The 19,408-nt window shown below is 48.6% G+C and overlaps 1 protein-coding gene across 2 annotated transcripts in view; it reads right to left on the bottom strand.

Moving 5' to 3' along the window:
• The window catches only part of dachd (dachshund d), a 108,473-nt gene that overhangs the window by 18,666 nt on the left and 70,399 nt on the right, over positions 1–19,408 (bottom strand). For both annotated transcript variants that reach the window (XM_076031109.1, XM_076031111.1), the window contains exons 4-6: positions 9,991–10,163; positions 8,844–8,979; positions 8,619–8,759 (exon numbers count right to left, since the gene is read on the bottom strand). In XM_076031109.1, coding sequence (XP_075887224.1) covers positions 8,619–8,759; positions 8,844–8,979; positions 9,991–10,163 — 450 coding nt within the window. The remainder of the gene's footprint in view (positions 1–8,618; positions 8,760–8,843; positions 8,980–9,990; positions 10,164–19,408) is intronic.

Raw genomic sequence — 19,408 nt, forward strand, 5'->3', positions numbered from 1 at the left:
AGCAAATTAATAAAATAAAACTATTATTAATAATATATTTGATTAAAGGTCACATTTTGTTTTCAATCAGGATTTTATGCCTCTCCAACCTGCCACTGAACACAGGAAGGAGAAGAATCCATCCTTTATTCCTGTGGTTTTCTACACTGTTCACAAAGTGTGCCCTCAAAACACACACATCAGCCCTTTGTGATGTCACAGAGGACAGTGATACCTCTCATGTTTCTAAACATCTGCAGAGTTTAGTTTTTTTGAGGGTGGGGGGGGGTTAAAAATAGTGCGCTGGAGTCCCAGATGAAAAATAAAAACCTGAAAATGAGACCTTTAACTGCAGCTTTTAATGAATCTGACCCAATGATTTACTGCAGCTGTGATGACTTTACGGCTGCGCCGATACCCCGCAAAACAGCGGCGGCTTTCATTTTTAAAACTCACTGCATTTCAAACAGCTTTCGTGCTTTGCAAGTGTGTAAAAACATTAGCGCTGCAGATGCACTGTGCTTACAGTTGCGTCGCTCTGCTGTATCCTCCTCTTGTCCTCTTGCCAGGCCTCTCTTTAAAAACAGCGAATTTTACCCATTTAAACAGAGACTGAATAAAATTAAAAAAAAAAGACACTACAGCCATAACAGGAGGCTGTAAACAGAGAGCTAGTATCGATGCTTTTCTGGGGATTTACGCTGCTTTTCTTCTTTTCTTTTTTTTTTTAAAGATAATTAACAGCACAAAGCTGCTCCACTGGAGTCCCAGATGAAAAATTAGGACGTGAAAGCGGCTGGCAGAGTAGCGGCAGAAGGCAGGGGGAGCGAAGGCGAAGGGAAACAGAGCGAGCAAGAGGCACGGGAGCAGAATCCGTGTTGACTTCCATTCAGGAGGAAGATATCTTGTCTTTTTATGCGGCCCATGTCATATTTATTGCATAAAGGTCAGAGTGTTCATTTGTTCAAAGTCAGCGTTTTCCCTCTCTCCTCTCCTCTCCTCCGTGTAATAAATGCAGGGGGCTATGTCATTATCGGACCTCGGAGGATTACAGGCTTGGCTGACTGCGATGACTGCATAAAAGCACACAGGACTCGCTCTTTTTTTTTTTTTTTTTTTTTTTTTGTTGTTTCTGTCAGCGCGCACCTTCAAATGAGCTCTTTAAAAGCCAACGGCGGCTGAAACAAAATGGCATTTTTGCAGCGAGCGGCGGCCGACACGGAGGGGCGAAAAGGGAGTGAGAGAGAGAGCGAGAGAGTGAAAAAAAAACAGGGGCGGAGGGGGTGATTAAAGGTCAGAGGCGTTTTCGAAGTTGGGGAGAGAGGGTGGGGGGGGGGGGCTACGCTCCGTTTGGAGTGGAAAAAATGACAGCCGAGCGCTCGCTGGGGGCCCCCCGATAGATTTCTGGAATTCATCTATTGAGCGAGCGCCCAAAGTGGCAGCGAGATAATAACGGAGGAAGGACGTTGCGCCGAGGCACTTTGAAGGTGTTTAGATTGTCTTTGCATATTGACCTCCACTGACCGGCTCCGGCTATTGACAGAAGAATCCCGGAGATTAAATTGGCCTAAACTATTGATTGGGTATTTTGCCTCCATCATTCCCATCTGAGGAGGGGATCATTTGTACTGTACACCCAGCTAATCTGTCTGACCCACTAACCGTCGAGACCCCCCCCCCACACACACACCCCCCCACCCGTACCCCACCTCCCCCCACCGCTCTTTATTTAGTCCCTCTTTGTTTAGCCTTTATTAATTCATTAGAGCGACGACTCGCGCAGCTTAGCTGGCAAAGTGACTGGGGAGTCCTGTTTCCGCCCGATAGCGAGGCGCGCGCGACGGTGAGAAAAAAAAACGCGCCACCGAACGCGCGACCCCAACATCGCAATGCACATGCCAATTACATATTGATAATTAAGCATTCAAACAAACAAACAGAGTAGGGGAAATCCCTCCCGCTGCCACCGCACTCCCCCACCGTAATCGTAATCGCCGGGTTTTTTTTTTTTATAACGGAACAAGCATTAGCTCGGTGTGGTTAGCTAGATAGGCCGCTGCGAGATCAGAGACACCCCCGCCGCCGCCACCGCACACCAACAACGACGCCCGCCGGATTTCCGCAGAGGTGGGGTGGAGGGCAAGGAGACGCGCGCGGTGTCATTGGCTGGCTGCGGCATCCTATGGGGAGGAGTGGTGGCGGCGGCGGTGGCGGCGTTCGCTCGACGATGATTGCTGGCGCTAATCCAGCCCGGACAGACTGAGCTTGCTTTTTAAAAAGGCGGGATGAGGATGAAGGAACAAAAGAGGAAGCGGCAAGTGTAAACTTCGCGAAGGCCCCCGGCTTTCAGAGCGCTGGTGCGGCGGCTCAAGAAGTGGGCGGGGGGAGGGAGGGAGGGGGAAAAAAAGAGAAAAAAAGCTAAAGAAATGGATGCAAATCCATTAGTGGGCCCGGTTTCACAGTTCTAAAAAGACTTAAGAGGTTTTAACGGGAGCGACGTGTTAAACGTGTGGAAATCTGTTTTGATAACATTATTCATAACGCGGGCTTTGCGCGCCGCAAATTAATAACACTTCATTTACAGACGGAAAGAAAGCCGGCGTGGTATTTCCAGTTAAAGAGATTAATTTTTTAAACACCTAATTGACGGGCTGGGGTTAGGCGGGATAAGCAACAGACGACTGCCGCCGCCGCCGCCACCGCGGCAAAGTCAAGGTGACTGGAATAGTCGGAGAAAACGGCTTTCAGAGCGGCGGAACAGGGGAGGGAGCGCGGAGAATTAGTCCTCGAGCACTTCTCCCTCCGCCCACCATTCTTCCGCTCTTTATTAGGAATGATTTACTTTCCCGGTGAAAGGATATAAAAGCTCAAGTATAGCGGGCGTAATTATCGCAGAGTGAAAATTTAAAGGTTTGACTCACAATGTCCTCAAGTCAGCGAGCAGGCTGCCAGACGATAAGAGCGGCGGCTGCGTTCTGCGGCGGCAGGCGGGAAGGGGGGAGGGGAGAGAGGGGGCGGGGCCTCGCCTCCTCCGATGGCGTTTTATGGGCTTTGCCAAGACGGAGAACGGCAAACAGCACTCGGCGCGGCGAAGTCTGTAAACATGATGGACTGTGGCGAACCTCGCAAGGGCCCCTGTTTGCCTTGGCACAGCACCGGCGCCCGCTATGTTCGCTAGCGTCGCTTAATTACTGTTTACATGTAAATACCAAATTACACAAACAAGACTCGGGGAGGGAAAAAAAAAAAAAAAAAAGAGGGCGAAAAAAACAAAACCAAAACATACATATTCAGGGTCAACCTTATCTGTCCGCAACAGTTGCCAGCCGCTCTCCCTGCGACGGTTTGTTTTGAATCGCAAATTTATTGCATTTTTTTTTATTGTTTGTCTCTCTGCATTGTACATAATCTTCATAATTGTTTAACACCGCTGTCCAAGGGCATTCGCGCAAAGGTGCGCCGGCGAAATCTGCATAATGGCAGATGCTCAGATATGTAAAAATGCGCACCTTGTGCTCTCGGGGGCGGAGGAGGGCCGAGGGGGAAGGGGAGGAAAAACAAAAGAAAGGAGGTTACAGTTTTTTCTCTTTTTTTTCAAAAAACTTTTTTTTTTTTTTCCCCCACAAAGAGGACGGAGAAGCGTCGACGTCGGGGCCGAGACGGCTTTGATTGCGCCGCCGCTCTTCCCCGACAGCCCGGCGTGCGCCTCTGGTACGGCTGAGTAAAGCACTTGTTCATTTGCAGCGAAGGGTAACATGAAACAGGCCTCAGCCTCCTGATGGACAGGCAGATTTCACCTTCGCCAGTGAATGATAATGCATTATTAAATTTGCCTCTGCCGCTCGCTAGATACACTTAGCTGACCGCAGCATATTTATCTCCCCATCCGAGCCTCACGTCTTGGCAGGGGAGAGCATTCTGTCACTTTTGAGGCATTTCAAAGATTAAAAAGAACCTCTCGCTTTTCAACGTCCCTAAAAGCATCCACCACCACCACCACCTCCGCCCTCCCTCCCTCCACCCTGTTTTTTTTTCGCCCTCTCTCTCTCTCTCTCTCTCTCTCTCTCTCTCGCAGTGAAATGTGATTAGCGGGGTGGGGTGGCGGGGGAAGCTGGTGTCACGCAATGGAACATTCATGAGGGGGAGAACAAATATCCAAATGAACTGGCGTGTCCTGGAGGAATAGCCCCTCTCTGCACCATCAGCAATCTCCCCCTCTGGTGTTGGTGGTGTTGGTGGTGGTGGTGGTGGTGGGGGTAGATTTGATTGATCCTCTATTGAATTATTTTTTTGCACTCTTTCATTTCAACAGGATGCACTGACAAGTTGTTTGATCATAAAGCATTATTGTCTGCCAAGTCACATTTCGGGGGGCCGTGACGGCTAATGATCTCGCCTCGCCGACTTGGGGAAGAGGTGGGGGGGGGGAAATCCCCCCCGCCGACAAAAGTCAGGTAGTCAGCAATGTGTTTGAAGCCTCAGCCACGCCAAGGACATCGGGAGGACTGAACCAAACACCCGGCATTAAAGTCAGGAAGATGAAGAGCGCGGGCGCGCGCGGCGAACGCCGACAACTTTTAATGATGACTGTATGCAGATACCGTCAATGTCAGTGGGATATTTGCACCCGCGCGACCGAGGCGGAAACTTTAGCCTGACCCCTTTGTTTCGAAACTTCTCACGGGTGGATTAAAATAAAAAAGAAGAAGAAAAAAATGCCAACGCAAAGGAAACCCGGGGAGGCTAACGGCGGCGACGCAACGGTAACGTCAGCCTTGCGGGTGCGGAAGGTTCCTCGGTGTCTTTTGTGGACGTGCGACGCTTTCAAACAGGCCTTTTTCAGACAAAAAGCTATCTTTTTTTTTTTTTAAATTATAGATCAGAGGGAACCGTTCCACTTAGTATCTACCCATCGTCCTTTGCACACGTGAAAGCAATTCGGGTTTTTCTGAAGAGGGAAACAACTTGAAGCTGCTGGACAAGACTTTTTTTTTACTTACGACAATTTTGTTGTTGCACAAAAGATATTCAAAAAAATAAATACATTTTTCATGATTATGATTATGTTTTATAATAGTGGCTACACTCCCCTGCCACAACCGAGTTCCTTCAAATTTAACTTCATCAGGTATTATGTTATCATCACATGTCCAAGCTGATGATACCAGGGACTGGACATTACAGACCACCTTTTCTTAAGGCGGCGTCAAAACTAAGTGGGTGTGACCACCAGGCCTAAGAGGGCGGGCGTGTGGGGGTGAGGGGGAGGGGCGTCCTGGTGACACAACACGCCACAGGACATCCATTTGTGTTCCTGGTGCGTCTCCTGTTTGTGTCAACAGGGCTGCGGAACACTCAGCGGCGATATCGCATTACCGGCCAATTACCCGCTTTTGAAAAAAAAAAAAAAATGCGGCGGCTAACGGAATCAAGTTTCCCTGCGACCCGGCGGTCGGTCGGCGGGACTTTGCCAAGGTAAAAGCGGCGAAACGCGCGGCTTAGCTGGCATGAGACGGGAAGCTTGCGCTGCCACATGGCATTCACAGAAAAAAAACTCACACATGGATGTACATACATATGGCTTTGCGTTTCAAACACCCCCCCCCCCATCCCCCTCACACACACACACCTCCCCAAGCATCCCCCACCGGAGGAAATAAAATAATGTCGAGTGTTTGATGTCCAGAGTGGGTTTACAGCCAAGAGGCTTCCGTACCTTTCAAATGTTCCCCTTGTTTGTCGGCTACCTGCTGTTTCACGAGACAGAGGCTTGTCGGACGCCGCCGCCGCCACCACCGCCGCCGCAGACTCTCTCTCTCTCTCCGTTTGAAGCAATTCAATTAGTCGCGTGTGAGATAACACCGGGCCCTTTTCTTTCCACTGGCTTTTTCCTTTCTGCCCCCCCCCCCCCCTCCTTCTCCTTCCTTCCCCTTCGTGCGTCATCTCATCTCGCCTTTTCTTTTTCCCCGGGCAACAAAAAAAAGATTTTGGACAAAAAATAATCAAGTTTCTAGAAGCCCCCCCCTTTCCATCCCCCCATCCACCCAAAAAAAAAGAAGAAAAAATCCCACCAAGAGTAACCATCTGGTTGCTCTGCACTGGCATGACCCAACTTTGGAGACGGCCTCTTTCTCCCGTCTCGTCCCCTTCTTCATGCGACAACAAACAGCCTTTGTCCTTCATCAGCAGAGACGACATGAAAAAGATGAGACGCGCTCGCAAGGAATATGAGTGATGTGACATTATAGCGGCCGTCTCTGAGGTGTCTGCCTATTTAAATAGCCTCCATATGAGCTGCGGGGGCAGCGCATCCGTCCTCTGCGCCCACTCTGGCTGCTCCCCTCTTCCGCCGGTGCGCGGCGAACCAACAAAAAAAAAAAAAGATTAATTTAATGCTCTGCCAGGACCATAAAGATCAAACAAGTGGAGAGATATCATTAAACCATTGGAATGTTATCTCATTTATCTAAACAAACCGATGCGACGAGCGAGCCTAATTAAAAAGCTCGCCATAAACAAAAGGACGGCACGCCTCAATCGCCCCCCCCCAACCCCCCAACCCCTCCCTCCTCCTCCTCAACAATGGACTGCATTTATTTTATTAATCTAATGCATCGTGTATCATATCATTACAGTTCAATATATCTATCATTAATTTTATTCCCTTCACTTAAAGCTTTTATTGGAATTACTTTGGTTATTAGTTGGTTCTAATGTATTGGTTACCTCCGAATCGGGCCGCCACAATCTCTCTTATCTCGCTGCATAAACCTGGGCATGTTATTCAAATTGCCTCATTTATTATGATAGCTTCCTCATGTAAATTGTGCTGACTGCTCGCCCTTGCACAGTCCTCATTAGACTAATGAAAACCTTCAAACGAAAAAACTAAACAACCTGCCAAATAAAGGTCTGGGGTTATTATGAAAATTACAACTGTGGGAGCCGGGAGAAGCTCTCTTCATTAATTCATGCTCAGCAAATTGGTAACTAATTTAGTTGCACTCCTCTGCATTAATGGGTTATTTTATAAAAATGTTTTCCACAGCCCGAGACCTCTGGCGCACACGCTGGAGAGCCCGGAATCCTAATCAAGTCCGGTGACATATTAGGAATTGACAATCTCCGAGATAATACGCGGCGTGTTTGCGGGGAGATGTGCGCGGGTCAACCGGCGAGGATCGGTGTGGCTTGCCGGGTCATTTGCTTTCTCCTCTAATATTGTGAGGAAATTACAGTCCATTTGTGTTGATTATCCGAGGATGGAGGAGGCACTTCAGCGGAGGAGTGAGATTTCTGCTCCCGAGGAAACATACGTTTGATTTAGTTTGTGTATACTCAGTTAATCCCTAATCCCTTTTCTGTTTGGGTTGCTCTGTTTGCCCCATCTTTTTATTATGGCCTGACAGCTCACACACTCACACACTCTCACACACCGGCGCACACACATGCGCACAGTCGGTTAGACATTTCGTGACCCATAAATTCAGCTCATGATCCCGCTAATTATTACTGTTCACTGTTTCGCACCCGGAGAGTGGAGGTCTAACACTGATCTTCACGTCAGCCGTGGCCAACAGGGAGCGCGCAGCCCAATGATTTCCACAGTGGGTTTAATATCATTATCAGCCTCGCCCCACCCTGTCTCACCCGGAGCAGCGGCGCCCACCCCTGCTCCCCGCTCCAAAACCAACAGAGAATACAGAAATCTATTATTTGCTTCATTTTGTATTTAATCTGCTTTGCGTAGCAGATTTCCATCTTTATCTTCCAACCCATGACATCTGCTTCCGGCTCGGTTTTGGACTCATTCTAGGTCCTTGTCTTGATGGTGCAAGAAAGCAAATAAATAAATAAATACATTAACAAATCTGATTCGGAATAAACAATATAAACCAATTAAAAATAACACAAAGGACCATTGAGATCACCCTTTGTAAATATGATATTCAAACATTTTATATATCATTAAATTAGTATTTGGAAAGTGAAAAGAATATATTTATATAGAATACATACAATTAAAAAATGCAAAAGCAATTATTCAATTTTTTAAAGATACATTAGTCCAAAATGTTTTCAAAACACACAGTTCCGTTTAAGTTCAACAATTGCTTGGAACGTTTTGTCTGAAGGGTTTAAAACACAGCACACAAACAAACAAGATCCCTTTTATTTATGCAGAGTTCTTTTGTTTGGCGTTATTATAGGGAGACAATCCAGGTATGACTGGGATAAATTAAAGGGCGGCTTCAAGGACGAACTGCATCAACAACGTTGAATGCCTCGGATTAAGAATTTCTAAAGTTTCACATGAAAAACATTTTTGGTGGGCCTTAAAGTGAGAGAGGGTGAATACTGTATCTGGTGTGTGGGTACTTCAAAGGAATCTTGCATGTCTGCTGGTGCAAACTGGCAACCAATTGGAGAGCTGAAAATCTCTAAAAACTCTTTTAATCTCTCTTTTTTTTTAATGTCTTCAGAGACACAACTTTCTGACTTTCTCAACTTTCTGATATTTTTTTGGAAATCTTCTGTCATCACATGACAGAACATGGAACCAGTGTCACTGCAGGCTTTTCAGGGTGGACGCCTTAAACCTGTCAGCGCACTGAAGGTGTGACAGGAACTGGACTCACCTTTGTCGGTGTGATTCCTTTTGTGCGCTGCTGCTTCATGGATCATGTCGTGGGCCAGGTCACCCTCTTTGGGCCCGGGGGGAATGTTGGGGGAGAGACCGAGCAGGGCGTGGTTCATGGACAGGCCATTGTAATGTGCGGCTGGACGGAGGAAGGCAGGGTGGTTCATGAACTGCTCGCAAACAAAGTGTGTAGAGAACGTCCGCGGCGTCTGGAGAGACGTACGTATCCTGTCCGAGGAGCTTTCTGTGTGGGCCGGGGAGCTGGACACGCTGCTGCTGCGGTGGGACGACGGGTGGCTGCCCGGCCTCCGGTGGTCTTCTAAGGACGGGGCAGGGGAGGGACTGTCCGGCACACGTTCCTGCAAGCCCAGCAACAATAAAAGGACACACAACCAAAATAAATATCCAGTGCAGAGGAAAGCAAAGCAGCACGGCTCACAAGAATACTGTATCTTTGTGAATTCTAACGCAGAGTAACACTACTGGTATGGTCACGGATAAAACATGAAGCGGGTTATGATTGAATGAATTCATACCAAAAAAATTAACAAAACAGAGTAATAACTGCCCGAAAACATACACACACATTCAAAAGTTTGGGGTCACTGACTCATTTCTGCTCCATTACAACCAGTTTTATGAAATAATGCTCTTGAATGCTCTGCCATCATGATGAGTGCGTGAAGAAAAAGTAACTCAAACGTCTCATTAAAAGTGATGGAGAGAATTCCAAGTGTGCAAAAGGCTAAAGGTCGGCTGTTTTAAACCGTCTGATACATAAAATACTGTGATGCTTTGTTTACACTTATATGATTTAGCACACACAACTAAGTGTGATTGCTACACAAAGCTTTGCTTTAGAAACCTTTACATTTTTCCAGCAATTTTAAAGAATTTAACTTCTGTAATGATGGCAGCATAGTGCACACTTGGTATTCAGTCAATCAATCAATAAATCAATCAATCAATCAATCAAATTTTATCTGTATGGCACCTTACAACAGCCAAATGGTGCCCAAGGTGCTTTCCAGAGTAAAACATTAGAAAAGCAATACTAATAAAACATAGTCAAAACACAAAATTACTGCAAATGCACAATTATAAAATGAGAATAAAGTGCCAAATTAGTGAAATATAATTAAAATACAAATGTAAAACCTATCAACATCCAATATTCACTTTTTAAAATCACATTCAGTCAGACATTCAAGGCAACAACTGTCCTGATTTCTGTGCACTAGGAACGTTCTTAGAGCATTCTAGTAGTTTATTTCATAATGGTTATAATGGAGTTCAATGCAGAAATGAGTCAGCGACCCCAAACTTTTAGAATGTAATCGTACATGTGACACTTCAGCTTTAAAAGTTACCTTTATAACAGAGGTGACCATTCTGGAAGGCAGGCTCTGGCCCTGTGCTGCAGCCGCCATGTTGGCGATGGTGCTGAGGTGGTTCATCTGGCTCATCGCCATGGTGACAGAGGCCGGGGGCAGGCTGACTGGGATCAGGGGGTGTGGCATCATCATGAAGGGGAGTTCCAGCCCTGAGACGCATGAAGAGGTCGTTGGTTACTCAATGGCGCGCGTCATGACTGATATATTCACAGGGGGGAAACTTGCAAACGGGGTCCGACTGGAAACTCTCCCTCTCCCTCGCTCATCCGCCGTTCATTCGGCAAATCAGCTCTTTTCCCCTCCCTTCGCCTTTGAGGGCGCGCTAGGAAATTGGCGTCCGACCAGGCGGGGGCGCCGCGCTGCCCCCGTTCGGCGCGGGGCGGGAAAAAGAAACTGGGAATAATTTAAATTAATCGCTTCTCTAGTATCTTTCATGTTAACACAATACACATAAATGTTTTACAACACACGTTAATAATAGATACTACTGCAATAATAATAAAGATAACAGGGGGTGATAACTATACACACAGTCATTCAAAGACCAAAGTTTACACTGCAATAAAGACGCATCAATTATTCCAGGGTGGGGGGAAAAAAACGAGTGCACATTATGGAAATCATCTCAATATTTACATATAAAAAATATCTCGGTGCAAAAACAACGGGCCATCCTGAAAGCCATTACCCCAAATGACTAGTTAAACGGGCTAATGACAAACAAGTCGCGTCAGACTGCACAGTTGCAATGACTTTGGGCTAATTATAGCAGAAGAAGAGGAGGGAGATGAAGAAGAACGGCGCCACAAATAGTCGACCACAGTCACTTCGGGCTCGCGCAACAATAGCATCTCTCACTGGATTCCTCTTTTCTATACGCGAGGAAATTATTCTATTACCACATCAGAGATTTTCGCAACGTCCTGAATTATTCAATCGGCGCTGCGCAAACGGAACGCCTAATTGGGAGAATTGAAGCCATTAGCAGTCCGACAATGTAAAGAAGGTCCAATAAAGATACCGTAGGGGGTTTTGGTAGTTAGTTCAAGCTGCGGGACCCTGCGCCGCGCTTCTGAGACGGCCTAATGAAAACAAGCCAACTTTCAAAGGACACGGGGCGCAGACAGAAGGTCAGAGCTAGGTGTCTGCGAGTCCCAGTCGCCCAAGCCCCCCCCCCCCCCCCCTCTCCGCCACCCCCCGCTCTGCTGGGGACTTTGAACTGGCAGGATCAAAAGTGACTGGGAGAACAGTTTGGTCTCATTCCTCCACCAGTCAGATGCTTTTTCCTCCCCAAAAAAAAAAAAAAAAAAAAAAAAATGCTTTAAAGGAAGCCTCATAGACACTACTGGATCTGATTGAGCCTCTCTGTTGATTTTTTTTTTTTTCCCCCTCCTTCACTCCCTTTTTTCTCCTCTTTTTCTTGGCAGCCCGGTTCAAGGCGAAAATAGAAAAAAAAAGAGGAAAAATCTGCGTGAAAGTGAGGGAGGGGTGGCGGGGGAGCGCACTACAGAAAGCTGATCCGCAAAACAACTCCACTTTCCTTCCCTTCTCCCCCCCACCCGACAAAACATCAGTAGCCAAAGGGCAAGGAGATCTGCATGGCGGAGCCTCTAAAGAGAAGGACACTGGTTGGAAATGAAAGAACATGAGAAGCACTCCTCTGTCATTCCCCTCCCTCCGAAGAGGGGGCATTGATTTCCATAAGAAAGATGGCATGCAGTTTCTCCGTGGCGGCGGCTATTCCCAAACAATATAAGGAGGGGGTGGGGGGGAGGGGATTAAAGAAAAGGTGGAAGCCGAGCAAAGTACCTTGTACCAGCGCCTCGGCAGCAGCCGCCCGGGCTGAATCAATTACCGCTCGGCGGGCTGAGCTCAATTAAAAAAAAGGCATGGCGTGCGGAGGGCGGCCTGATTGCCGGGGCACTTACGGCAGGGACAACATGGAGAGGTTGGGGCTACCTATCAGCCTTTCAAGGCCACTCGAGAGCGACCTCGGGGGGACCGCCTTTCAGGTGGAGGCGTTGAAGGCGGCCAATCAAAGTCGGACGTTGCGCGGAGGCCCGAGGAGTCGATACGCGGTGGCGGCGGCGGTGGCGGCGCGACGGCGACGTGTCACCACTTGGTGGGGAAGTGCTGGATTTCCGCTCGCTCCGGGAGGTATTCATCTCGCTCGTTTCTCCTTGTCCGCCAGCCACTTTAATGTCACCCCGTCCCTGAGCAGTTACCCCACCGCCCTCCACTCCTCCGCCACCCGATGAAAGCCCATTCAAGTCCCAATGTGGGCGAAGGCGCCGCGGACCGACAAGGGCCCGGCAAATCCTGCTTTTCTCTGCCGCTGAAAGAAGCCCAGGTGAGGAGGATTTCGCTCCGTCCAACGAAGCCGCTTATTTGTGCAAGACAGTCGAGTGTTTTCCCACTTGCATTCATACGCTGGGCTTCTTTCACTCTGCCAATCCGCATAGAACAAAAGAGTCCTGGAAAAAAAATAAAAATAAAATAGTCCAAGTGCGGTTCGCGACCCCCAGCAACAATTTGCAACTTTGGCGATGATTGTGTTTTTCTCCTTTCTGGCGAAACCGCCGCCTCGGTATTGTGTTAGAAATCACAGCGGGCTTAAAAAACAGTTTGTTTTTTCTTCGTCCGTTTGCGTTAATCTGCGATGGAGAAGTTCAGACTTGATGAGAGGTGAATTCCCACAAGCTCCCCCCCCCCCTCGCTCGCTCTTCTGAAGGGCGTAAACAACGCAGTCGGAGTAATTTACCTGAAGTAAGCCTGGGGGAGCCGCAAAGGTGAACTCCTATTTACCGTCATTAAAACTACAAATCACTTAATACCAATATAAACAGCTCAGCTATTATGTCGCGCGGTGCTCGGGAGTTTTCACGCATGGATAAGCAAAAGATCCGAATCGCAGAGGATGAATTGAATGAATTAAAACAGCCCTCGGTAACAACCTGATTAAAAAGCTGTTACATCAGAACCGAGCGGCTGACGGTTGGCGGGCGCGTTACTTTGGGGCGAGAGAGAGAGGGTTGGGGGGGGGGGGGGCATCGAAACAAGATTGAATGTTGAATGTTTTAAAATGATTAAAAAGAGGGAGAGTAATTTATTTTGATGACAGAAATGATAACCTGCAGTGATTTGCGCGGCACTTAATCTTCATCTAAGCAGGACTTCAACCTCTCGGGCTGCCGAACCCTGCGGAGGGAAAATAAGAAAAGAGGAACTAAGCCATTGTCACTGAAAATGATATGGAGGGAGCAGAAAGGCCTTTTACCCTTAACTCTGTTGTGGACAGATTTCCCCTGACAAAAATTAAAGCGGCTCCTACTTGGCACTTTATTATCTCTTCAAGTGAATGATTTATTGTTTGTGGAGTGAAAGAGCCAAAGAGAGAGGGGAAGATTACATTTCCAGCCAGAGCTCAGGACTGATCTCGTTTTTTACCCGCTCTGTCCGGGAGAAGAAAAAAAAAAAGAAAAGAAAGAGAAGGTAAGAAAGCTCCCGACAAACAATAATGTCAGCTGTAATTGATCGGAGGTCGCCGGCCCGGGGCCTGCGGTAAAAGCGCACTATTTAAGCGACAATCGGCCCGGCGCTCTTCAGATGCTGGCTAATGAAGCTGTCTGTCAGAGCTATTTACCTTCTCTTAAATGGAAGCGGGAGGGAGTGAGGGGGTGAGGGAGGGAGGGAGGGGGGTGTACTGTAGGAGACAGGGGGGGCTACAGAGGATCCACCGCCGCCGCCGCCGCCGCCGCCGCTGTGAAATAGGACCTGCGCATGCCTCAGGAATGTATAATTGGTCGGCGCAGCCAAAGCTGTGGATCCGGTGCTAATTAAATGACTTGTTTAAAGCCTATCTGTCTTTGTTTGGGCGGCTCTGGGCTTCAGAACAATGTGCCTTGTAAATGCTGTTGTCAAACAAACATTCCTGGTTATCCTTTGATTTGAATTGAACAAGACAAAGGGGCTGATTTGCTCTCTGCTAAGCCTTTTCTCTCTCTCTTTTTTCTTTTTTTTTTTTGCTTTTCATGCCATCTAGATACTTTTCAACCCCCTCACACCTCCCTCCTCCTCCTCCTCCTCCTCCCTCTCTTCTGATCTGTCAAACTGAACAGGACCATTCCAGTTAAGCGGCTAAATGAACTGACTCGCCGCACAATGCGCGGTGAAAAACAATCTGGGTTTTTTTCTCTCTTAATTGCACTGGCGAAATGCTCCTGCGTCGCGCACGCAACCCCCGCGACATGAAGGTGAGCGCGCACGTGCGGAGCGGCGCCACGGTTTGAGTTTGAAAATGTTGCGCGACAATAGCTGCGTTTCCATTCGTTTTTCGCAAAATGAAAGCGATATTTCAAGTACAATGGCGATTTGCAGGCGTTTCATTTGAATGGTGTGACGCGCATTGGCCGTAATTATCGGAAAATCGCGAATTATGATGGTTGTTATATTTTTCTCTTTGACTGCTTGTGAAAAATATTCGGTCTCCTCCTCCGTCCAAACCCGACGCACCATTTTCACTTGAAGCAAACTGGTCACGTGACCCCGTACGTCACGTCCGGTGAATGCGAAAAAAGTGTTTCCATGACACTTTTGCGATACACCTCTAATATCGATACGTCTGAAAAACCACCTCATCAGAGCTTCAAAACCTCTCAGCGATATTTGAGAGGGTTTTTCGAAGTCTAAGTGTTTCCATTACCGGATTTTTATTGCGATATTTAGGTTTCGCGCAATTCCAGGGCTAATGGGAACGCAGCTACTGAGAGTCGCCTTCGCCTTTTCATCTCTGCCACGACTCAGGGCCTCCGGATCAAACGTGAACACTTCTATCTCCTGCTCCTTTGTGTTGCGGTGCCACTCTATGCAACACAAGCACATACTTACATATGTAAAAAACAACAACAACAGAAAAAACACTACTGCTTGTGCGCACGCACACACACACACACACACACTATATGGGAGAGAAAGAGCAGACACACACACAGATGGCAGGTTCAGTCAAGGCTGGTGAGTCCTGTTTCTCATTAAAACAAGCAGGGGGGGGCGGGGGGGGGTGGAGGGTGTGTGTGTGTGTGTGTGTGTTGGGGGGTCGGGGAGGGGGGGGGGGCAGAGGAAGGTATCGAGCTTTGATGTAGCCACCCACAGCCCCACGGTGTCATTGAATGAAACTTTGAAGCCTTTTGTGTTTCGGCAAGTTAATGTTCATAATAAAGCAAAACATCTTGCCTTTGTTAAGTACCTGCTGCAACGCTCGCACGTATCCGTTCGCGCAGGCGGGGTGTGCGTGTGTGTGTGTGTGTGTGTGTGTGTGTGTGTGTGTGTGTGTGTATGTCACGGCGGGGGTAAAAAAAAAAAGAAAGAAAAAAAAAGAGCTGTTAAAAAAGGGAGGAGGTAAACATGAAAACATATGGGTAAGCATCCAGACACTGATGTCCTATAGATGATTTTGCGCCCGCGCGTGTAAACAACACAATGGGGCCCAGACACCGAAAAAAAAAAAGAAAAAAAAAAAGGAAAAACCAGAAAAGCTTTTGAGATTAAACGGCTACAATGATTGGACACATTTCAATCTAAATCACATCAGCGAGCGCAGATGAGCAGATACGCTTCCCCATGATTCAGGTGGGCAAAGATTTTTTTTTATTTTTTTATTTTTTTCATTTTTTCCCCCCCGTCCTCCTCCTTCCTACCACATTCCGGGATCCCTAATGTAGCGCAATGTGTAAGGAGAGCGCACGATAAGAAAACATTTTCGGTCTGATGAGGTAACATAATTGCTTTTCCTACCCAAAGCACTGGAGTGGAACATGTGGTAGGAATTATCGCGGAGACTAGACAAGAGGTGTTTGTCCTTAAGGCGCGCACAAAAAAAAAAAAAAGAGAGAGAGAGAGAAAAAATTCAAAGGCAGGCAACTTTTCTTTTTCACGGGATGATTCAAATCCTCGGCTCTAATGGCACGCGTTGCTTATGAAAATTGAAAGATCAATCATCTCTGTGGCAGATGCGTCGTGAAAAAAAAGGAGAAGAAGAGAAAAATGACAGAAAAAAAAGGAAAAAAGTTCCTGATCTTTAAATGGAGAACGGCAAACCCCCCCCCACCACCACCACCACCTCTCCGCCTCCCCTCTTCCCCCCCGCTTTAGCCTGTCTGTTCGTCTCTTTGCTGCAAATGTTAACGAACACGGCAATAATCAAGCCATATGCTTGCATGTGGCAAATTTCATTACAGTAAATGACCTTTAGCGAGCGGTGCCAACATCTTTGCGCTTGATTGCAACAAAGCGCGCGGACGGTGGGAAGCGGGGAGGGGGGGGGGGAGGGGTCTAACGCAATCGTCGTCACGACGCTACTGCGGTTCGGGTCAGAACCGCGGCTCGGCTTCGCGTTTGTCGCACGTCGCTCTCGACCGCTAATGGCGAAAAAAAGGAGAGAAGAACGGAACAAAAGCCGCAGGACAGGACCAGCCGTGGGCAGAGAGAGGGAGAGCGGCAGCAGCAGCAGCAGCAGCAGGAGGAGGAGAAGGAGAAGGAGAAGGAGAAGAAGAGTGTGGGCCGATATTACCAGCAGCTGTTACTACTGCGGGCGCAATATATTCAAGGCCAATCAATAAAGCTCCGGCAGACAGTGACACCCAAGCAGAGCGAGGAATCATTTTCATCTGATACTTAGCAAAGGCTCCCCCCTTTTAAAAAGATTGCTTTCAGTCAATGACAACCAGTTGTCATTTGACTAAGGCCCCCCTGAAATGAAATATATCGACGAGCGTTATCAATCACGGCCCACTCGCCCATCACGCCGCCGCCGCCGCCGCCGCCTCCTCCGCCGCTGCCTGAGAGCCGGGAGGCGGCCGGATCGGTTTGCATGTGGTCATCGTGTTATCCGATTTAATTACAAAATTAGCGCGGCCGCCCTCCCGCGCCGGCGCTTCCTGCGTCAGCCGGGTCGCCACGCGAGAGGAAATCAGCGACGCGGCGTCGGGGTTCTCTGCGCCGCCGCTGACGACTTCAAGGTGAAGCGGCTGAGACAATTATACTCCATTTCCTCAAGTGAATTGGAATAAGAGTCAGACCTGGGAAAATGACTGCTACCCGCTGGCGGCGGCGTGATTGTTTTTATTGGGGTTATTTAAAAAAAGAAAAAAAGAAAAGAAAAGAAAAGCGCTATTAGCAAAAAAAGAAACCGCGCCGACGCTACTTAGAATTGGAAATTCCACAGCGCGGTTTGAAACCTGCGCACTCTCCCCACCGCGTTTATCGGGCTTCCCAGGGGAGAGGATGTGCGATGTGAAGATGTCTGAGCTCAGCGTGGCTGAAAGCTCCATTTGGACGAGGGTTTCTATATCATACGCGGCGGAGGGGCGGGTGTTGCGAGCGGCAGGGGGGGGGGCGGGAGCGGGGGACAGGATGAGTTCAAGCGGTCGGCAGAGTGCTTTCGTGGAACGGGCCCAACTATTTGGCTCTCGCGAACGCCTCTCTGTTTTTTTTCGCGAGCGTGATTGCGTTGCGGCCGGCGCAACGTTTTTTCTCCTGCTCCCCCCCGTCGCGGGAAAACGGGTGATTACAGCCGAGGAGATTGTCGTTGTTGTTGCCATCACCTTAATGCCGTTACCGGCGCCGCCTGTGTACAATGCGCCATCGTTACGGTACGCTAATGTTTCCTTTTTAGACGCCGTCCAAAATGAGAGCCCACGTGCGCCGACACCCCCCCTCCCCCCTCCTCCCCGCCACCACCACCTCCGCTAGCACGCCATTCACCCCCCCCCCCCGTCCCCCACCCCACGCCCCCTACCCCCGCGCATATTTTGCGCTATTCCGACCTGCGAAAGCTCATCATCACTGAAAGGTTGAATGTCATTTATTACACGTATCACATTTACACCAAGTGACATTGTCTTTTCAAATTGTGTTGATCTCTTCACTTCCAAAGGTCAGCTCCCTCCCCGGCTAAATTCAACCTGACAGAATGGTGAGGAGGGGGGACAGCCAAACGCATGCATCAGCCCCGCATCAAAGCGCTCCAAATTAATCCGTCCAATTAATGAAGAATGAGGCCTAATGTTGATGAGGGATGACAAGTCGACTGGTCAGTTGTTTTTCCTTTTTTTTCCACGGCGCCGCTCTCCTCTGCCGTGGACGAACCACCAGAGACAATAAAACAAATATTTCTGTGACACCGGGGCCTCTCCTCTCCTCTCCTCTCCTCTCCCCTCCTCTCCTCTCCTCTTCTCTCGTCTCGTCTCCTCTCGTCTCCTCTCGTCTCCTCCTGCCGCCACTCAAACATGATAAAACCTGATATGGACCATTACGGAAAATAATGTTTAATCAATCCCACCCCTCCCCCCACCCCACATCCCTGCTATTGTAATCTGGCCCTTTCTTGCAGTTGTTCTGCATCTGCGTGCTCAGCGTCCACGCGCAATTTCCCCAATCATGCATATTCAAGTGTCACGCCGATGCTTAACGGCCGACGCAGGCGGAATTAGAACGAGGACATTAGACTTCATTAAAGGGAGAAATGATTATCAGGTTTATCTTTTGAAATGTCTATTAAAATGTGTGTGCCGTTCCTCACTTATCTGTCACCTGGCTCCCATGAGCCTGGCAGACTAATAGAGAGATGGTGCAGGGCCAATGCCCAAGAGAGAGAGAGACGGGGACCCATCAAGCTCTTTACTCAGGCTGCAAGGCTGTCTGTCTGCGCCGCCACTCTCCCCTGTCTGGCTCGGCGTGGGTAAGTATAAGTGTGTGTGTGTGTAACTTCCTGCCGCCAGTTCCCTCCCAAACACCTGCAGCTGGAAAAGGACACCGCTTTTTTTTTTGTTGTGTTTTTTTTTTTTTTTTTCGTCGACAGCGGCCTTGTTGTCGCAATAAAAGTCACGGCGGGGTAAACCTGCGTTCACGCTTGCATAAATCAAGCCGCGATCGACGATATACGTCGGCGTCCCGCGCCGGCGAAATGAATTCCATTCAGCCCATGGCTACAATCTTCTGCCTCTCAAGAGCTTCGGCTGACAAAGGCTCCCACAAGAGAGGCGCGGAGGAAGATGGATGAAGTTGCCCCCAGACACTCATATCAGGTCAGTATGTGCTTTATCCCCTAATGGTTAAGGTTAGGATTGAGTAGGAGGGGCGGCGGGGGGGACGGTACTAGATCTGAGCCCCGGGGCCACTGCTCTGTCTGGAGGAGCAGGAAGTAGCCACGACGCCTCACCAGCACCTCCGCCGCCTTCACCAGCGGGTCGGAGTGGGCGGCCTCGGCGGAGAGTCAGGAGTCGGATGTGTCCTTCCACCCGGAGAGCTTTATTATTAGAAATGACATAAACAGACTAATTAAATCGCAGCGGTGGACGCGAGCTGACAGCTGGCGCAGAGAGTGTGACCGAAGCCA

This window comes from Nelusetta ayraudi, unplaced genomic scaffold (assembly GCF_046127955.1).
Source record: "Nelusetta ayraudi isolate G7.1 ecotype Tasmania unplaced genomic scaffold, CSIRO-AGI_Nayr_v1 ptg000031l, whole genome shotgun sequence".
In the NCBI taxonomy this organism is placed as follows: Eukaryota; Metazoa; Chordata; class Actinopteri; order Tetraodontiformes; family Monacanthidae; genus Nelusetta; species Nelusetta ayraudi.